The following is a 21,194-nucleotide window of genomic DNA, read 5'->3' on the forward strand; positions in this document are numbered from 1 at the left end:
TTTTCACTGTTCTATTCCCCCAGAGCTCAGAACAGTGCTTAGAAAATAGTAAGTGCTCAATAAATCTTGAATGACTGATTGTTCCTTCAAGAGAATATATTAGGTGACCTTGGCCATGCCTTCTAAAACTAGAATCTATCTTCAGAGTCTACAGTCATACTAGAGCAAGGCTGAGATGAGGTCTCACATATGGAGGGAACTACAAGGACAGTAAGAGTTTGGAAACAAATTCAGGGTCTCAGAAAGAACAAAGCTAGTCAGCACCCAGGATAGGACTGCAGGTATTCTGCTGTGTCTGGACTCCATGAGGATCTGGTAATTTTTTTAGAGCCACTTACACTAAATTTTCTCAAGCGCTCAAGTGCTGTTTCACATGGATGTGGGATGGAGGGTCACATCTTTACTTGGTCTAGCCAGAGTTTGAGTTGAACGCATCATTTTTCCATGTTTGTAGCAATTGCAGGCCGTCCCTGGCATGTGGCTTCTAGAGCGTGAGACCAGTTAGTTGATGGAGTCTAATCCCCACGCCAGACCCCTATACTCCTGGGAAGGCAATGTCTAGATTTCTAGGCACTGTATGAGACACTGAAATACCTTCATTGCATCATGTTAGGGGTGAGGAGGGAGGCGCAATCCTCTTCCTTCTCCACCCTTTCCATTTTTGAGCTTAAGAATGACTGGATTACAGAACTGAGAGAACCTACAACTTGAGAGAGTGGACCTGAGAAAAACATGATGTCCTCCTAACTCTAAACTGCCCCCTACCTCCAAGAAGATATCCTTTACTGAAACAGTCCGGGTGTGTGTTGTTTAATAACAGGGTTACGTCCTGGAAAAAAATGCATTGCTCGATCATTGAGCAAACTTGTTCACTTAAGTAAGGTAACTATGGTGTCACTCCTGTCACTACCTGCCCTCACCATGGTGAACTGTTCCCTCTAATGGGAGATAAAATAACCCCTTCCTAGGCTGGGCATGGTGACACAGGCCCTTAATCTCAGGAGGTAGAGGCACAGGCAGGTGGGTCTCTGTGAGTCAAAGGTCAGCTTGGTCTATATAAAGAGTCCCACACTGGTCAAGACTCCATAGTGAGATCATATCTCAAAAAAAGAAAACACAACCAAATAAATAAGTAACTAAATAACCCCTTTCTTCTATGTTGTCACGCTGACAAGAAAAGTAACTAATAGATCCTCCTTTTCTTTCCCTTCTCTCTTGCTGCTTTTTTCTACTAAGAATGTTTCTCTTAACCAGAGAGGAAAAGAAGACCCCCAGGGCCGAGGATCTCTGTGCCTGGGCGTGCATGTGGCACTCTGCCCTTCTAAATTCCACTCTGGGGATGGCAAGAGGCAGCAGGGCGGTATTAGGTGTTCGCAGCCACAGAAGGGAAGGACAAGTCCCTGCAGTAGCGCTCAAGTCAGCTGTATCCTGAGAGCCATTCAAAGGCTCCTGTGGGTAGCAGCTGCCGTGGGTAACACTTGGGCACTTTGTTAATAGAGCAGGTACAACAGCCGCCTCTAGATTTTCATTTCTCAGTTTCGTCTTTGGTAAATATTAGGGGGTGGGTAGCAGAGAAGAGGTGATTCTCATTTCCCTCTGAGGTCAGAATTGGAAATCCAAATGATAAATTTGAAGGTTCCTGGCAGAGCTAGGGAGCTAACTGGCTGCAGTCCTCATACCCTTGAGGGTTGGAAAGGGAAAAGGCCCACAGTACCAGTGCATAGTTTCCTAGCAACAGGCAAGCACCTTGAGAAATACTTGGCTTTGTTGCAGCTAGAGAGCTGGCTTGATGTGTTTTGGTTCCTGCTTGAGAGTTGAACTTTACTAATGCTTTGAATCTCTGCACAGCACAAAGTACAAGAAACATCTAAGTACCTAGCCCACTGCTGGCCTAGTCAGCTTTGGCTTCCTGAGCTCACTCCAAGGCCTGGGTGGCCATTTAATGTACTTAAGGTAGATAATGTGCTCTAATGGTGCTAAGGAGGGCACCACCCTTCATGAACCCAGACATCTCTCTATTTCCCACCCCCTCACCTGCCCCATGCTGTCCACATTCGTTAATATCTATGTGCATTCTGTGAATGTGTGCACATCTCTCTTCAGGGGGGCCATGAAACTCTTACTCCAAAGGTGCCCTGGCATTGCCTAGCGACTGACTAGTTAGAGAAGTTGTATCCCAAAGCGGGGAAATGAAAGCATTTGTTGATTTTTTAAAAAGCATCCCCGTGCATTCTGCCCTAGAAAGAAAAGGCTACGCAAATGGAAGAGGAGCAGACAAAAGGACAGAGGAAAATGAGGAAGAAAGAGCAAAAAAGGAGAATATAAGGAAAAGTTGAGAAGGGAGGGGGGATATAAAGACAAAGCAGAAATGGCTTCCTGAGCTTCAAGGTAACCTGTACCTTTAACTCCTCCCACCCCCACAGGATTGAAGCAATCCTTTTATTAAATGGGCTCAATGTATACTCAGTCACTTTAATGGCTGCAGTGAAGCATCATGGACTCTCAGGTGCCGAATAAAGAACATAAGCACCACTGTTTGCATTCCTCATAGGCTGAGATTTTTGAGCTTAAACTTGGCAGTTCACCAAATGGACAGAAAATGGACAAGTCCATGAGTAAAGTAGAGGAACTAATCCAGCAGTCCAGATTGGGAAATATGGCTGGAAACATTCATGGTTTTAGATAAAACTGCACTGGGTTCAATTTCTGAGCAGAAGCAGGAACTGATAATGCCCTATAGAGTTTAGGCTTGGCTGAAACTGAAGAGGTCATAGGGAAATGATTTCAAAGGGCAAGAGAAGTAGTGCTGGGGAGATGAGAAAGGAGGCTAAAGCCTTCTCAGCACATAGACTTCCTGTTTTGAAGTACAGGAAGTTCACTAGAAGTAAGGACACATTGGAATGCAAGACTGAAGTAGTCCATTGCCCCACATCAAGGTCTCACAACTTCCTCAGGGCCAACTGACCCAAGACAAACCCTTGTCCATTTCTCACCAGAAGAAATGCTTCCCAGACTTCCTAACTAGATCATTACCCAATGAAGACAGAATTTTGAGGGACTAAAACAACCCCTGTGAGGGGCTGGTGAGATGGCTTATCCAGCAAAGACACTTGCTGTCAAGCTTGATGACCTGAATTTGACTTGGGACCTACATGGTGGAAGGAGAAAGCCAACTTATGCAAGTTGCCATCATTGCTTCATAAGTACATGAATGTGAATTCATGCGCACGCGCGCACACACAAAATTAACTAATTAAAACCATGAACCTTTCTCCTCATTCTTCTATTACCCTCACTAAAAAGAGAATAGAAATGATCAAATCAGAGTCACAGAGATAATCCTATTTAGAAATTAACTAAATGGGGGCTGGAGAGATGATTCAAAAGGTTAAGAGCACTGGCTGCCCTTCCATAGGACCCGAGTTCAACTCCCAGCACCCACATGGCAGCTCACAACTTTCTATAGCTCCCGGTCCAGGGGACCTGACACCCTCACACAGACATGCATGCAGGCAAAGTCAGTGTACCGTTGGGAATGAACAAGTGTTCAATGTATATACCAAGTTCTAGAGAGAAAGAAGTTAAACATATTCCAAGACCTACACCACAAAACTCTAAAGTATTTTGATTCATGAAGTAGGATTTGAACAGAAAATGATGGATGAATATATGCTTGAGTATCTTAAAAAGGAATTTTCTATTAAGAGTTTGTGGTAACTGTTACATGGGCTATATTCCTAATTAGAAGGTTCATCACAAGGTCTAACTTCCTCAAATCAATACAATTTACTTTGATATGAAAATAAAATGGCTCATCATGGAGGCACACATCTATATTCCCTGCGTTTAAGAGGTTGAATCATAACTTATGATTCTTGTTATATATGGTTTAGAAGTGTCCCCTAAAGGTCCAGGTGTTGAAGGTTTGGTCCCCAGCACTCTGAGGAAGTGATGCAACATTTACAAGCCTACACCATCTGGCCAGTCGGTCACAGACAGAAGCCTCCAAAGCTGTGCTCGAAAATATCCATCTCCTGTTTCCAAGCTGACTGCGATCTCATGGGTTTTGCCATAGTGAAAGAAAGCTGCCACCAAAATCACTGTTAATATGTAAAGACCCACTTGGCATGGCTCTCCAAAGTGCCTCCTCGCTGCACACAGTGAGTTCCTCGTGCCCTTTTTATGCTTTCTGTCTCTGCAGTTAGTCCCATCTCAGAAGAAAAGGCTGAAAATGTAAATTCGGTAACACTATTTCTGACCTATGCAATAAGGCAACATATGGGATAAAATGTTGTAAAAATATTTTCACTATGTAGTTCTCATTAGCATGTTTGAAAAAAACAAAAGGACTTCCTCATTGGAGGTCTGATTCATACCTCTGTGTGGCTCAGAACATGCTTAGGCCAAGCATCAGGGCTATGCCTCTCACCACGGCAAAAGCTGCTCTTGAACAGGGATCCATTTCCCAGCCAAATTATTTTCTTAGTGTATTTAAACACAATCTGAGCAACCTGACTCTGTTTTCCTCTCATTCTATTTCTTCCCTTATGCTACTCCCACTTTCTTGTGCCTTCTATCATTGCCTCCCTGCAGGTCCTTAATCTAATCACTGCTTCCTACAAGCTGATAAATTCCACTGAGGAAGAGCACCTGGGCTAATTCCTGTCAATTCCAAAGGCAACAGAAAGATTCTATAAATAAGTCAGGGGCAATAACAAGGGCTGGGTTACAGCAAAGGGGGCCAAGAGAGTTTTTTTCTCTCAAAACATACCTGAAAGTCATAAGCAGAATACGGTGGCAGATGAGGAGGGCTATGGTAGTAGGTATTGTACGATGTCACTTGGGGACGAGCATAGTAAGAAACAGTCGGATGGGCATTTTCAACAGAGCAGTTCAGTGCCGGAAGGGTAGGGTTCTGCAGAGAAACAAATTAGAAACAATAGATTACATACCATCATCATTAGGTGAATGGTTAAATAAGCCATAGCACGGACATTATAGCATATCACCCAGCTAGCGATAAACAAATATTTAGATTTAGTGATATAAATATTACTGATATTTGTTTATAATAGTGATATTATCAAAATAGTGATATTTAGTGATAAATATTTACACTTATATTTAGATAAGCAAAGTCCTATGTATAATGGCAGAGAAAGCTGTCCAGAATACATGGTTATTTATTTTATATGTTTGAATGTTTTGCCTATATGGATGCCTATGCATCCACATGTGTGCCTGGTACCCAAGGTGACTGGAAGAGGATGCTGGGTTCCCTGGAACTGGAGTTACAGATGATTGGGAGCCACCATGTGGGTGCTGGGAATTCCGGGTCCTCTGGAAGAGCAGGCATCCTCTCAAGCACTGCGTCATCACTCCAGCCTCTATTGTCCTTTTTCTAACTACTATGGAGCTAATGACAAAGCTCAGTGGTCGAGCGTTGGCCTAGTATGTGCAAGGCCTTGGATTCAATGCCCAGTTCTGCGGAAAGAAAGGCTACTGTGATAAATTATTGCAGTGTGCTCTAGTTTATGTTTCAAAACCTCGGTTACATATTTATCTGTGTAAATGCAAAGAAATTAACCTGGAAAGAGTCATAGCAAACTGTTATTTAAAGTTACCTCTGCAGAAGGAAGTAATATTAAGAGGAAAATGGAAACTCTTAACTTTCTATTATATATGCCAATATTTTCACAATTAATACACATTGGGTCATTTTCCTTAAGCTTTAAATTTGTTTTAGATTATGTTTTATGTGTCTGAGTATTTTTGCCTGCATGTATGTATGTGCACCACATGCATGCCTGGTACCCACAGAGATCAGAAGAGGGTGTCAGATTCCCTAAAACTAAAGTTACAGGTGATTATGATCTACCATGTGGGTGCTGGGAACCCAACATTGGACTTCTGCAAGAGCAACAGGTGCTCTTAGCCACTGAGCAATCTCTCCAACAGCTCTACCTTTTTAAAAAGATTTATATTTCTTTATGTGTGTGTATAAATGAATGCATGCACAGGCATGTGTTTGTGTGTGAACAAGTGAGGGCACTGTCTGTGGCGATCAGAAGATTGTATTGGCTCCCCTGAAGCTGGAGTTACCGATGGTTGTGAACCACCACGTAGGCAGTAAAACAGACCTTGGGTCTTCTGCAAGAGCAAGTGCCCTCGGCCTTTGAGCCAGTAGTGCACTCCCCATACCCCCCCCCCAACGTTTTGCTGGAAGAATCCAAATCTACGGAAATGTTGAAATCATTTGAGTAACGCTTCCATTATTTTTGCAAATAAAGCAGTGTATGAATTTCTGTCTTTGCTGTAACCTGCTGACAGAGTTAAAGCCACTGTCATCCAGGGTAGAGACTGGCTCTTTATTTCCCGAGTAGAACTGTGGTTTGTACCACATGGATCAAAGTTCTGGGTAAACGTTCGCCTTTTCCATCTCCCTTGTCCTAGAGCCCTCTTCCGTTTGTGTGGACAGTCAAGAGCTGTCTGAAAGGTGGACCTCTTCCTTCCAGCATGTCTCTACACCACATTAACACCGAGCAGGAGCTTTGTCTGAAGCAGTGAAAACATGTGGATAGGTTTTGGCCGTGGCACCGGCAAGCATGTCAAGGTATTGACAGGAAAACTCCTTTCCAGAAAGTTTCAGCACGGTTCTGTTGCTCTGTTGCTTGGGTGTTCTGTGGGCCTAGAGGCGCGCAGAGCTACAAGCCTCGGTCATTACAGTGCACCTCACAGGTGCCTCTTCTGTGGGAGAGGCTTGAAATCTTGGCTTACTTTACAGAGGAAGATCTCAGAGAAGTGCCCTTCTTTCGCCACCAAAATTCAAAAAGGACATTTCACCCCTGAGGAAGTATCAGAAAGTATGTTTCTTTGGTCTCCTGTTTACGAGAAAACAACCCTGCCAGCTGTTACAAAACAAAACCTTCTGTCCAAATAAACCAAGCCTAACCATAGGAGTGCAAGCCAACAATGTAACTATATCTGTAAAACGTTTTCATGTCTTCAGTAGGCCAGGGGTTCAGGATTGTGTCTGAAAGAAAATGAGCTATTACAGAGAAAGAAGTCCAGAAGAACATAAAAGAAAGATTTCCTGCAGGAAAGATGCTGATGAGTTCAGGATAGAGGGGACAGAGAAATGGGAAGGACAGCAAAGGTGAAATAGATGGGCAGGGATGAAGTAACAGAGATGGCCAAAGACTGATCTAGCCACATTTCAAATGGATAATAGGATTTTAAAGCATGCTTGTCAGTATTCATGTGCACACATAGGAGTGTGTGTGTGTGTGTGTGTGTGTGTGTGTGTGTGTATACATTTGTGTGTGCATGTATGTTATGTATGTTATTTCAATAGAAACAATTCTGGAGATCAAATTGTGATTTGATCTCTACTTCCCATTACTGCTCAGTAACTTTCTGAGCTCATCAAAGCAAAGGTTACTAGGAGGCACAGGAAAAGATGAAAGCAATCTTTCCTGACAAAACTGAGTCTACTGAGACAATGGTCATAGACTTGGGAAAGAATGCCACTTTTATTCTTCTCCAACTTATTCCAAATCAGAGACACCGGTGACTCGGGAACAAAATGTACAGATGTGTTCACTTTTTAGAGAGTCATCTCAAATCCTCCTATCTTTGATCAACAAACATTGCATTGGACATTTCCTTCAGTTCACTCTCAAGCATTTATGGCTAGGGTGCAAAGACATCCTCCTTTCATTTCAGCTCTGCAACAACGCTGCAAAATAGTGGCTCCTATCCCATTGTGCTTAGGTGCTGCCAGCTCACAGCATTTGGCTCCTATCCCTTCCATCAGCCAGCACCCCTGAGCCTCCCTACAGACTCCAGGGCACTGTAATAAGGGAGCAGACATGCTAGTCACCAACTGAATTGGGACCTAGGCCAAAGATTTTGTTTTGGCTCATACATTTGTATTCTAGGACTTTCTAGATCATGCTCTCATTTTGATGACATCATCTCCTTGATAGCCTCAAGTTCTACCCCCACTAGAATTCTTTTATTCCATGAAGCAACTATCTTTTGCCATGATCTTTGCTGTCATCTTTTCATTTCCCTCATGGGTCTTTGACAGAGCTTCCAGGCTTATGGTTTAATAACATCCAGTATTTCTCCTGCTCTCCACCCTGACTGCTAAGGAAGCTCACAAGCAAATAGCAGGTAGTATTTGTTACAAAGCTTAAAGAAGCAGAAAGGTCTGGACAAATGTCAGTTGGGGGCAGAAGGGATGGAGCAGAAGGAGCAAGAGTCTATCTGGGCTCCAGTCCACAACCTGCTACTTAATTCTTGGCAAACCACTTAAGCCCACTTGATCTGTTTTTCTTGTCTGCTAATTGGTTATAGTACTTAATATCTGCTAGAGGTGAGTATTGACGGTATCTAAAAGATCAAACAAAAGTAAATGCACAAAGACGTTTGGAAAGGGCACACGGTCACTATCAGAACCATTAACAGACTCCCCTCTCTTCTGGGCATAAAGAACAACTGGAGTTCAGAGTTCAGAGAAAGATCTATGTATGTGAGGTTAGCTTATTTTTGACACGAACACTAAGAGTGAAATGGGGGAAATAGCAGTCTCTTAAACATATGTGCTACAGTAAATCATACATCTGATTAGGGTTTAGTATCTCTAACAGGAGAAGAATGCTTATAAGTCACCAGCAAAAAGAAGAAAAACTTAACTGAAAAAAGAAAAAAAGACAGGCAAAGGCAGGCATGGTGTCCCAAGCTTATAATCCCGGTGCTCAGGAGGCTGAGGCAGGAGGATTTTTTTTCATATAAACTTAAAGTGGGAGCTTTGGATTGTGCATTTGAGGCTAGCCTGGGCTATAAAGTAAGAGCCTATCTGAAAAGAAAAGATAGATAGGTATGTAGGTGGGGGTAGTGGTAAAAAAATCTAAGATGGATGATTTTTTTCTAAAGAAGGAATATAAATGGTCAGGCCTGACAGTATTGGCTATTATAGAAAGGCAAGTCAAAATGACGGTGGTGTATCTACTGGAATCTTTTGTCAGCAGGGATGTAGAGAAGTTTGAATCCAAGTGACTGGAGAGATAGCTCAGAGGTTAAGAGAAGTTTGAATCCTTGTATACTATTGGTAGTAATATGAACTATCTGATAGGAAAATAGATTGGCTCTTTCTCTGGAAGCTAAACATAAAAGCACCATTCAATCCAAAACTCCCACTATAAGTTTATATGAAAAAAACTGGAAAATTTTATGAATATGTTCAACAGCATTTCCCCATGGCCAAAAGGTGGGTACAAATGTTCATCAATAAATTTAAAAAGGTAAATAAAATGTGGCATGTCCATAAGATGAAATATTATTCAGCCATTGAAAGAAACGAAGCACTGGTATATGCCAAAAGGCAGTTGTGTCTTAAGATAACGGTCCGTGGAAGGAGTTGCACAGGACTTTGTGTATTATATTCATCCATTTGTAGGCAATACCCAGAAGAGACGTGTCCATAATGACAGCAGATTAGTGGTTTCTGGTGGTTCGGGACAAGAGGAATAAGGAGTAGCTGACTAATAGCTACAGGCTTCATGTAAAGAAAGGGCCGTGAACAAAGCAGAGGTGATAACCACGTGGAATTTTGAGTGTACTGAATCACCGAACTGTACACTTCAAAGAGCTTGATGTTACCATTTAGATGTCCTCCTGGAGTTTTTAAGGTGAGGGAAATCTTTGGTATGAAGAGAAAGAAGGTCAAAACCTTGGAAGGGCTTAATTTCCTAGAACACTACCTTCTAAATCCTTCCTTCTCCCCAATTTGCAGAACTTTCTTGAAGAAAGTCGTCTTTCTTAGGCACACTTTGACTGCACATCCCAATTACTTCTGCCACCATAGAAAATTATTAAATCCTTCACTCGGAGAGGTTAATTAATACAAGGTTTTAACACCTCCGTGGCATATTAGCCAGCCTATTTAAAATGTTACTACTATCTGGGGCTGGAGAGATGGCTCAGTGGTAAAGAACATGTATCTTGTAGAGGACCCGAGTTCTGTTCTCTGCACCCACATCAGGAAGTTTACAGTTGCTTGTAACTCCATCCCCAGGGGATGCCCCTAACCTCAGGCCCATGCACATATACAGACATGTGCATATGTATGCATAAATAAATAATAGCAAAAATAGAAAAATATAAGTAACATGTTACTATCTTAATTTTGAAACTCCAGCCCCAGGGGATGCCTCTAAATTCAGGCCCATGCACATATACAGACATGTGCATTTGTACACATAAACAATAATAAAAATAGAAGGATATAAATAAAATGTTACTGTCTTAATTTTGAAAGCAGACAAGAAACAAAGGGGCAATGCCTACTCGAAAATGTGGAAGAAAAGCAAACAAACGAATTGTTAGCACCCTGACTTTATGGGGTAAAATTAGAGGAAGGGACACCTTGCAGGTAAGGCAGCATTCATTGCATCAATGCAGGATTCCCTACCGCTCCACTGGGTGGGAAAGCTTTTCTGGTTCAGACAGCCCCCACCACTAGGAGACTCTTCTGGGGAAAGCATCTGAGAAAATGGCAATTCTTTTCCCCCAAAGAAACCTCAACCCAGAAACAGCTATGACTTCTAAACGTTTCCTTGTTCCCAGGTGACAGGAAAGCCTTCTCTTCCCTAGGATGACAGCTGGGTCAAATGCTTGCCTTACTCCTTGGTGCTTGTATTTCCCAATGTAAGAGCAGAGGGGATGAGAAATGTGTGCACGGGAGATGGAGAGAAGAGGGAGCGATAGACTGAGGCCAGACAAGGAAGGGTTTCTCATGAGAGACCCACCAGCGGTATACCCACTCTTCCTAATCAGGTCACTTCTGCTGGAGACGTTGTAACCAAAACTCCATTGTCACTCTTACCCTAGTTGCTTTCCATTTTCCCATCACCCCCTTCTCGATTGTCTGTCTGGGGTCAGATTAGAGACTTCTATTGAGGATCCTGTTTCGAGGGTCCCTCAAAGAAGACATAAACAACCAAGGGTCTAGAATCCTTGGGTCCAAAGAAAATCCCTTTTAGGCACAAAACAACTCTGAAAGGGATATGTGAAGCAGTGGTCCTCAATCCTGCCTATGGATCAGAATCACCATTCATAGATGGGTTTCCATTTATACCAGCCAAATCAGAAGTCTAGGGGAAGGGCCCAAGCATGTGGATTTATTTTACTTTGCTTTGCTTTTTTTTTAATACTCCAAGGGATTCTAATATGAAGTCAGGTTAATAACCATGGCTCAAAACTAACAGCTCATAATTGGAGATTAAAGTTTACCAGCATAGCAAATAAATTATTAGAAACGTTTTGAAAGCAAAAGAATACGGCATCTACTGTTATTGAGGGAGCATGCATTATTGAGGATTCTGACTGCTGGTGTGTATTCGCAGTCATGCACAGAAGCATGAAAAACATTTCAAAGAGCACAACAGGAATGTGGGTAGGCTGGGGTTGAAGGCAAGACCAAACAAGCAGCTGAGCCTAGGGCTGAATCTTCAGGTACAAGAAAGTAGGGGGAGCCTATGTACTTTTACTGAGGAAACTCCACTGTGGAATTCCTATAGGAGATTAACATTAATCTTACCTACAATTAAACATAAGTTCTTTTTCCTTCATTGTCTCCCAAAGACCATTAAGGAGAAAACTAACTAGGAAAGTTTCTACTGAAAGTGTCGCAGAAGGTATGATAAATTGTTTGCACAAGCTGAGAGAATGGGAAGTCTGAAAAGTCCCTCTCACTCATTTTTTCTCTCAAAATATGCCTCAAGATAACAGGGAGTTCATGTTAACAAGAAATATAAACAGATTGATGGCACTTCTCGCTCCAGCTTGAGATATTTGAAGGTAGCTGCATATACTACATTCTGATTCCTCCCTTGGAATAATGTATCTCCATTGTCCCAAACATCCTAGCCTCATTTTCCATCTCCCAACTGACAGCCCAACGAAATGGAAAGTCGCTTTCTCTCTTACCATATCCTTAAATCCTCCAAGGACTGCAGCAGTGATGATACCCAGGAACAGGCCAACGATGTTGAGGATGGTGGCAGACCAGAGTAGGTGGTACAGGTGGATGATGTCCTGGCAGCTGCTGACATCAATGTATTCATAGTACCCGCCAGTGATTTCCACCCTACTGCGTGGGGAGAAGCACACCATAGTCAGTCTCCTAGGAGCAGAAAACCCTCCTTGCCAGCACCACCAGGATCTGTCTACTGTGTAGTTCAGGGAAAAAAAAAACATGCCTAGGAAGGTGGGGAGGTTTTGTAAAACGTATTATTGCATTTCACTTAGAGTGTGTAACACAGCAATAAATATAATTGTGATTGATGTTTGCCTAAAAAAATATGTTGCCTGCTAGAGAGATGCTTGTAACCATCATTAACACTGATCCTAAAGGACGTTAGTAGAAACATATTATCTACCAGGCATGGTGCTTAGCATTTCACATATGTCAGTTCAGCAAATCGGGGCTGTCCAATATTGCAGCTACTAGCCATGTGTGGCTACTTATTAAGTCAAATTTAAAGTCCAAGCATTTAGTCTTCTCATGTTTCAAGTGCTTCGTATACATATGTCCATAGTGGTTACTGGATTGGACAGAGCATATTATAAAGCATTTCTATTATCACAGCAATGCCTGTTGGCAATGCAAACCCTTACAATATTCCACAAGGTAGAGTAGCGATTCTCAACCTTTGGACCAAGATCCCTTTAGAGGTCAAATGACCCCTTCACCTGGGTCACCAAAGATCATCAGAAAACACAGATATTTACATTATGATTCATAACAGTAGCAAAATTACAGTTATGAATGAGCACCAAAAATGATTTTATGGTTGGGGTCCACAGCACATGAGGAACTGGATTCCTGGGTTGGTGGCAGCATCAGGAAGGCTGGGAACCACTGAGGTAGATGCCCTTATACTTCCACTTTTCAAAGGACGGAAGGGAGGGTAAGAGACTTGGTCAAGTCATAAGTGGTGCTGAACTCTGATTGAGGCTTCAAAGCCTTCAGTGTCTCCCCTTTCAAAACCAGCCACCCAAAAGTCTAATGTGCTAATACACTACTAAAACTGAGATGTAACCCAAAACTTAGACTATCATCTCCTTGAAGAGGTCTTCCCTGGCTACCTTGTCTAATGATGCCCACACTCAGCCTAGTTACTCTGAGCCACATTACTTGGTATAGACTGATTCGTATTCTCCATCCACAAATACACATATGGAAGATGTAAACCTTACAGGTTCTGCATCTACAAATTCAACCAGCCATAAATTAAAAATTGAAAACGTGGGTCAGTACTGAACATATACAGACCATTTGCTGTCATTATTCCATAAATAATATAGTATAATACCTCTTATCCTGACATTTACATTGGATTAGGAATTACAAGTAATCTAAAGGTGATTTAAAATATATAAAAAGTTGTGTGTAGGTTGTGTAGGTTAAAGTATTTGTGTTATAAAAAGAACTTCCGGATCTACAGATCTTATCAGTAGGGGAGAGGGAGCTAGAAACAATCACCTCCCTCACACCAAGGGATTAGTGGCAAGATAAACTCACCGGTTTACTAAGCTAAACTTGGGTGGAATAATTTATTTCGTCTATCTCTGCTTTTTCTGGGGTGAATAGATATTTGTTCAAATCTCAGGGGGAAAAATCCATAAAACTGCCATGCATGACACACATCCTGTGCTGTATAAATACCCAATAAAGGAATTAGATGAAAATTCCTGTCCTTCCGGATATTGCAAAGCAGTTAGCATGAAGCATGGCGCTTAAAATTAAACATACAATGAAATACCCTGGCATCTGAAGGATATTATATGAGACTTCCATGTTATTGCAATACCAAGAATGAAAAATGAAAAACAAACAAAACAAAATCAAGAATTAATCTCCACAATTCATGCAAGAATGACTTTTTAAGTTTGCAAATAAATTTAACTTAGGATCCTCTAAAAACGATTTCTCTGAGGAATTGAAATCAGTGTGCTTACAGGGTAGACTACATCAGAATCATTGATGAGTGTATTTACATGTGTCTGCCTGTGTGTATCAATTATATTCTTTGTGTGTGGTTATGAATGTGTGTGCAAGGTTACAGAATGTACCAGAGGGCATTGGATCCCCCAAAAACTGGAGCTATAGGCAGAAGACAGACCTTGGCTTCTGAAGCATTCATGTGAGGTAGTTCACAACTGCCTGTAACTCTAGTTAACCACCGAGCTGTGTCTCTAGCCTCTCATTGTAGAATTTTAAGGGTATTTGAATTTATCTGAATTTGAATTGAATTTCAGTATTTTTAAGATCTGACGAGCCCATTCATAAGCATACCTTGAGTGTCTCCTATGAGTTGGCACTGGTGGTGGGGAAGGAGAGTATACATATTACTTATTACCCCCAAAAGATGTAAAAGTACAGGTTCAATCCTTTTGATAAGGGCAGGTATGTGTCTGAGTGCAGGATTGTAGGGACATGTCAGTGGCTTCAGAGTCATCTTCTGACATCCTCCCAATTATCCTTGCCTGTCTCCTAGGCTACTTAGTATAAGTGAGTGGTACAGACAGGAAGGCAGCACACCCTAGCACACTCTGGAGTCAGGTTTCATTAGAATCCCGACTGAAGTTTATTTGCTGCCTGATTAAAACATTTTGAACTTTTCTGAGCCTGGGAGATTTAATAAAAATGCGCATGACAGGACCTGGAGATGGCTTGGTGTATAAAAGGCTTGCCTTGTAAGCTTTATGACCTGAGTTATATCCTCAGAACCCACGTTTTAAAAGCCAGATGTGGTGGCATCTTTAATCCCAGCATTCCTATAGCAAAATGAAAAGTAGAGCCAGAATTGCCTGGAAGCTTGTGGACCAGCTAGCAGAGGCAGGAACAAGAAAGGAGACTCTGCCTTATTAGGATGGAAAGTGAGGACTGACCCCTGAGTGTTGCCCTCTAAAAACTCCACACGTGTCACACACACACACACACACACACACACACACACACACACACACACAAAAGGCTGTGTATAAAGCAGCACATAACAAGCAGAAAGAATTTTTTCCTCCTGAGAGCCCCAGTCTGGAAACATAATTCGGACCTTTGAACCACGTGTTTAAAGACACTAATGCTTTAAGTGCACATGCCTCAACATGGAGCTATGAGTTTTAAGAGTATATATTAATTTGCGACTTGATACATAGCGTTTGCCTAGCATGTACAAGTCCCCTAGTTCCATCTTTGGCACCTCAAAAAAGAAAAAGTAGTCAATTTTCTAGAGTATAATTGGTTTCAATTTGAGTGGGTTCGGCAGCTATTTAATTTTTAAAAACTGAATCATGAAGCAAAAGAAAGTTAATGCTTAATTATAGTATGGGGTTTAGCAAATTAATGTGGTTTGCTTCTATTTGAGAGCCATGATTTCATTTGGTCCACTTTCTGGGAAAATAATTTACCTAAAACTGTATCTTTTGCCTTCCTATTGTCCTCACCCTTGGGCAGTCCTGCCAGACTCTGTCCATACTTGATTAATCTTGCTGCAATCTGAGTTAAAAATGGAACGCATACTCTAGCTAGGCTGCAATTCTTAGGGGGCCCAGACAGGGAATGCTGGGAGCTTTCTCAAAACCTTTATTCAGGTTTTTTCCCTTCTAGAAGGTACTGTCTTCAGTTCCCGGCCTAAATCCCCCTTTGACTCAAAGCTTCAACAGGGCCTTCTCAAGGACTCCAGTGCCCACTCAGTAGATTTTCCCGCGAACACCCACAACCTCCAACAGTCTTTTCTTTGTAGCTTGTCGGTTATGAGTTTTTCATCTAAGCTAATATATACTGAGAGGCTGCTCCGTGCTGAATAGTGCACTATAACCAGGCCACCATGTCTGTCTCTGTGAAACTTGTGACCTCTTGGAAGCAAGGGCCATCTCTTACATCTTTTCATCTCTCTTGCTGTCTAGAAGAGCTAGAAATATGCAAGACCACAGATGAACACACAGCACATGAGGAACTGAATGCAAAGACTGATTGGTACATCGATCATGAGCGTGTTCATCAGATGTGCGCTTGCTTTCCCTTAGACTCCACTCTCCGGGTGGGCCTAAAGAAGCAGACAACCCATGTTCAAAGGATACAAGTGGCAGCCGATTTGGGGCAACGCAAGAAGGCATCTTTCTGTTCTTAAATAAGAGAAAGAGTGGCAATTTATCTTCTTACCCCTGCTCTCTCCATCCCTCCCCTTCTCTATCTCTGTCTGTCTCCTTTACCCCCCCCTTCTCCCCCTCTCTCTCATCCACCCTATGTTTTAAATCCCTTTCTTGTAAACTGAGTTTCTAAAGAACACAACAGCACCTGGCACATAGTGGGAATGTCACCAAGGTTAGTTAGAGGAAATTGGGAATGAAAGTAAGCTGGCCTCTATCACTGTGTTCCCAGCCGAGGCAGTGCACAAACCACTCCATTTCCTTTAGGTTACACACTGAAAACCAGTGATATTGACTTGACCTCTCCAAAGATGAGTGAATCGGTGGAAGGAAGAGATGCCCTGCAAGGCCACTGCAGAGGAGCTGTGTCCTAGAGAAAGCCACCTTCCTGCACAAGGCTAAATGGAATAATCTATGTTTGGTATTAAACCTCACCACCCATGACGTCAGTGAAGGTCTGTGGGTTCGAGGGGACAGTAGACACTCTGTTTCTGCAGCACTGTACAAATGACTGCCTGATGTTTTTGTTCCCACTTTTTTTTCTTGGCCTCCTTTCCAGGAAATGGACTGGAGGAGCTGGCAATTGATTAAAAATAGGCTTCGTGTGAGGAAAACAAATACGCATTCGGCAAAATTAAAGTCTCCAAGCCTCAGAATGCTGCTTGCTGGCTATATTTAGGCCTTGAATTTAACTCTCATTGGCTCTGGCTGAAAAAAAAAAAAACCTGGGTCAAGAAAAAGCTTTCCATTCTTTTCAAGTCTGTCCCGTATTTAGTCTTAGGGCTGCTTTCTAAACTGAGGGAAGTGCAAGCAAGTCCTGTTTTACTGGTTTTGCCCTTGGGATCCTGGCCACACAGAACTTGGGAAAGGGCACTGAGAGATGCTTGGGTCTGGCTTCTAGATACAGGGTAGATTAAAGCTTGAAGATCTTTAGAGACGGCATGGCCCATGTCGGTTGCCTCATCTAATATTTTCTTTTACTGGTGAAAAGGAAGGCTGTGCTTTGTTTTAGAGTGGGGATTTTTGGGGGGATGGTTTTTCTTTTGAGACAGGGTTTCTCTGTGTAACAGTCCTGGCAGACCTGGAACTCGCTCTGTAGACCAGGCTGGCCTCGAACTCACAGAGATCCACCTGTCTCTGCTTCCTGAGTGCTGGGATTAAAGGCGTGCACCACCACGATCACCATGCTTGTCTCTCCATTTTCATCAGTTCTTTCTCTAGTCATGGCTGTGCTGGAGGCAGGGGAGACTGATGAAATGGAGTCATATCCCTTACCCTTTGGAAGTCCAGTTTAGTACAAGTTCATAAAAAATTGCTTTCTTAAAAACAGCATTGGTGCTGGGTGGCGGTGGTGGCACATGCTTTAATCTCAGCACTCCGGAGGCAGAGGTAAGTGGATCTCTGTGAGTTCGAGGCCAGCCTGGTCTACAAGAGCTAGTTACAGGATAGGCTCCAAAGCTACAGAAAAACCCTGTCTTGAACGCCCCCCCACAAACACACACACAAAAAATACCCTGGTATGAATTGTTTATGAAATTTGGTTATTGTGAAATTTGGATTATCAAAAAGATAAGTTGGGTTTGAGTCTCCACTGGAAAAATAGGGAGAAAATATTCACCCATGGGCTCTGATAAATGAGATTTAAGTAACCTTTTATATATCTAATCCTTTTCCTGAAACATACCCATTGTAGAGACAAAGCTCTCTCTGTCTATCTCTGTCTCTCCGTCTCTCTCTCTCTCTCTCCCTCTCTCTCTCTCTCTCTCTCTCTCTCTCTCTCTCTCTCTCTCTCTCTCTCATGTGTGTGTAAAATAGATCACTTCTTATCTCTCTCTATGGGTCTGCAGATCTCAGACCCCATTCAGTTCCTTTATAGGTGCTGGCTATTATTACAACATGAATAATTATGCCTCTCCTTCCACCCCGGATACTTCTTGCACCTCGTTTGCATCTCTGAATTTCTCTTTCTCTACTTTGGGTATTTCAATGAAATGAGACTGGTATTAGCAAAAATCATGCTAATGGCAATTAGCTCTCCCCATGCTTCTCTCCACTTCCAGCCGTCAGTTTTCGACCCTCACATCAGAGAAACTGCTCTCTGAATATCGATAGTAAGGGAATGTGTAGGAGTGCACTGCTTCCCTTTGAGGCCTCTCCATCTCTATTCATCTAGCCCTCCTCTGCTGCTTCCTGCCTCCCTCCTTGGGCCTTCAGCTCTCCTACCCTAAGTCTGAAAACAGTCCTGCATAGACAAGCATTTTCTGGCAACACTGTGTATGTAAGGCTATGCTCTCATAATTTGTATCCCACACTCCCAGGTCTCTGCCAATTCCACCTTCCAAATGGCTCTGTAAAAGATACTTTCTGTTGCTGGGTGATTGCAGCCCACACCTTTAAACTCAGCCCTCGGGAGGCAGAGGCAGGCGGATCTGCCTCGAACAGGTCAGCGTCTACAAATCAAGTTCCAGGAGAGCCAGAGAAACCCTGTCTCAAAAATCAAAAGCAAACATCCTGCATTTCATTGCCACTAACCCAACCTAGACTGGGTCTCATTCTCTCCAACATCCCAGCTGTCTAAAGTGTCTACCAGTTAGTTCAAGTTCATTTTCCATTAACTCCCAATCGCCTACATGGTCAAGGCCAAAGGGTTCTTTAATATGTGACCCTGGCTCCTGCTTTCCCTTCACCGGCCACTACATTTTTCTATACCTCCTGACAACTTGCAAGCATATTTTCCCCACCTCTACCTGCTTTTAGTTACATCCTAAATTCCTCCTAATCCTTTGTCTCCCATTCGCTTAGGCCACCAAGGTCCTTGTTATATCCACTGATCCTGACTACACTATTAAATTATGTTCAAATAGCAATTGTGTATTTATTTGTCTTTCCTACAAGCATGAAATCTGTATTCTTATCACCTAATGTTTTGAAGGAAAGAATTAACTGGTGTAATCCTAATTGGATGGCAGAGAGTTTGAATGGTTGGAGCATTGCTGGCACCAACCCTGCTTTGAACCCTTTATAGTTTGAGGTCCTCCTGCTTAAAAACCCTCTTCTTAAGTATCTTCTTGTTTTGCTCTTCAGATTTATTCAGGTCCCCATACCCACTTTGTGTACACAATTTCTCCCTCATTAGTGTCTACCTTTTCTCATTTACTTTTCTTCGGAATTCTAATCACAGCCAATATTATGCCAGGTATTATGTGTGTTTATAGTCTCTCTCCTGCTAGAACATGAGCTCCATGGGACAACGACTCTTGTTTTAATCATTGAATAATCCTTAGTGTGTAGAACAGGTCCAGGCTCTGAGAAGGTACTCAATAAATATTTGCTGGATGCTGTCGAATGTAGACATAGTGTTGGGTTTGATTTCTACTTCTAGTTTCAAGTTCTGTATAACCTTTAGTTAATTGTCTTTCTCCTGGGCTCCACTTTCCTCATCTTTAACATTCTACAGACTTTATAGGCAAAAATGAAGTGTAAAGAAAATTAAATGAGATGAAGGTTGTGAAAGCAGTCAGCATGAAACCTTGCAGAGAGAAGGCCAGTTAGGGGAAATCTGTAACAGACCTGGAGCCCGTTTCTATAACCCCCACCATAACAGCCTTCACCAGCCTTGGCTCGCCCATCACCGAACACGGCCAAACAATGACTGCTGTGTTTGTGGCACCATACTTACTTGCCACAGTTGTAGAGGTCACAGCAGAAGCAGGTGTTGCCCCGGATGCGAGGTGTGCAGAGTCCACGGCTAAGTTGAGGGCAGTTCACCTGAAGACACAAGATAACAATGGGAGAAGCTAGCACTGGGTGGGAGGATTGGTCCTCTGGGATTGGAGTGTGAGCTAGTGGCTGATGGAGACAGAGATGAGGGCTGTGGCAGGAGCATAGTCATGCACAAGAAAGATGAGGCAAAGCAGAGAGGTAGCTTTGTGTGTGCGCAAAGCAAGCGCCTGGAGAGCTGGCACTGTGTTCAACCCCAGGCACAGCCCTTAGTGCCCCACTCATCAAGGGCAAAAGGAGAGAAGAGGAAGGACAGGTGGAACAGTCTATGGAATATTAGATGGATCTCAGGGAAGGGGATGAGGAGGCTAGCAGAGCGGGACAAGGGATGAAAGAGGATCTGCTAGAAGGAAATACAGAGAGCCATACATGCACAGGGAGGTCCACCAGTACCTCTTTAACTGCCTGGGTAAGGTTCCGCAAAGCCCTCATCGAAGGAGTAATTTTGCTTGAGGAAGTTATGACCTTGTACAGGAAAAATTGAGTTAAGAGAAACAGGATTACAAGCAAACTTATGGAAACCATTATGATATTTGCGCAGTCGGAAAATGAATACAAGTCGCTATCAGAAGGAAATCAAGAGAATAACCGTAATAGTCTTTACACTTTCTGGGTTTACAAAAACATTTTCCAAAACTAAAAATATAAGAAAAAAATCTGCATTTGCCTTCTCTCGCCTACAGGAAATGGTTCAAGTTCCCTTCCCTCTGCGGGTATAGTAAAGTGCTTTCACAGTGTTTGGTTTTGTTGCAGAAATATTCATAGGAAATAGGCACTTTTCTTCATATTGGACCCTTTCATCCAAGGGCCTATTGCCTTTTTGATATGCTGTTCGCACACACACGCTTTATTCCTCTTTCTAACCCAGGAACAATTAGAAAAATGGTAACTTTGTGGTTACTAGCAAAAAAAATGGAGGAAAGGGAATGGTACTTCTACAATGAAAAGCATTTGGCATCCTTGGGAGCAAGACTATGACTTTGTCTAACTCCAAGAACACCACGCATGATGGTGTTTTATGTAAAGTGGCCTCCCAGCCACTTTATGTGTGTGTTGTAGTGGCCATTTTGCCTCCATTTTTCTTCTTTTCCAATCAAGCATGTGCTATCTTTTAATGTTATTTTTGTAATTTTTATTAGTTCTGAGAATTTCATACAATTCATTTTGATCCTATTTACCCCCTTTCTTAACTC

At 42.5% G+C, this 21,194-nt stretch overlaps 1 protein-coding gene across 2 annotated transcripts in view; it reads right to left on the reverse strand.

Moving 5' to 3' along the window:
- Tmem255a (transmembrane protein 255A) overlaps positions 1–21,194 on the reverse strand; it is a 54,366-nt gene that overhangs the window by 3,596 nt on the left and 29,576 nt on the right. For both annotated transcript variants that reach the window (XM_087903179.1, XM_087903178.1), the window contains 4 exons: positions 20,395–20,466; positions 19,901–19,989; positions 11,995–12,157; positions 4,772–4,915 (listed from right to left, as the gene is read on the reverse strand). In XM_087903179.1, the coding sequence (XP_087759305.1) occupies positions 4,772–4,915; positions 11,995–12,157; positions 19,901–19,989; positions 20,395–20,466 (468 nt within the window). The remainder of the gene's footprint in view (positions 1–4,771; positions 4,916–11,994; positions 12,158–19,900; positions 19,990–20,394; positions 20,467–21,194) is intronic.

This window comes from Myodes glareolus, chromosome X (assembly GCF_982192425.1).
Source record: "Myodes glareolus chromosome X, mMyoGla1.1, whole genome shotgun sequence".
In the NCBI taxonomy this organism is placed as follows: domain Eukaryota; kingdom Metazoa; phylum Chordata; class Mammalia; order Rodentia; family Cricetidae; genus Myodes; species Myodes glareolus.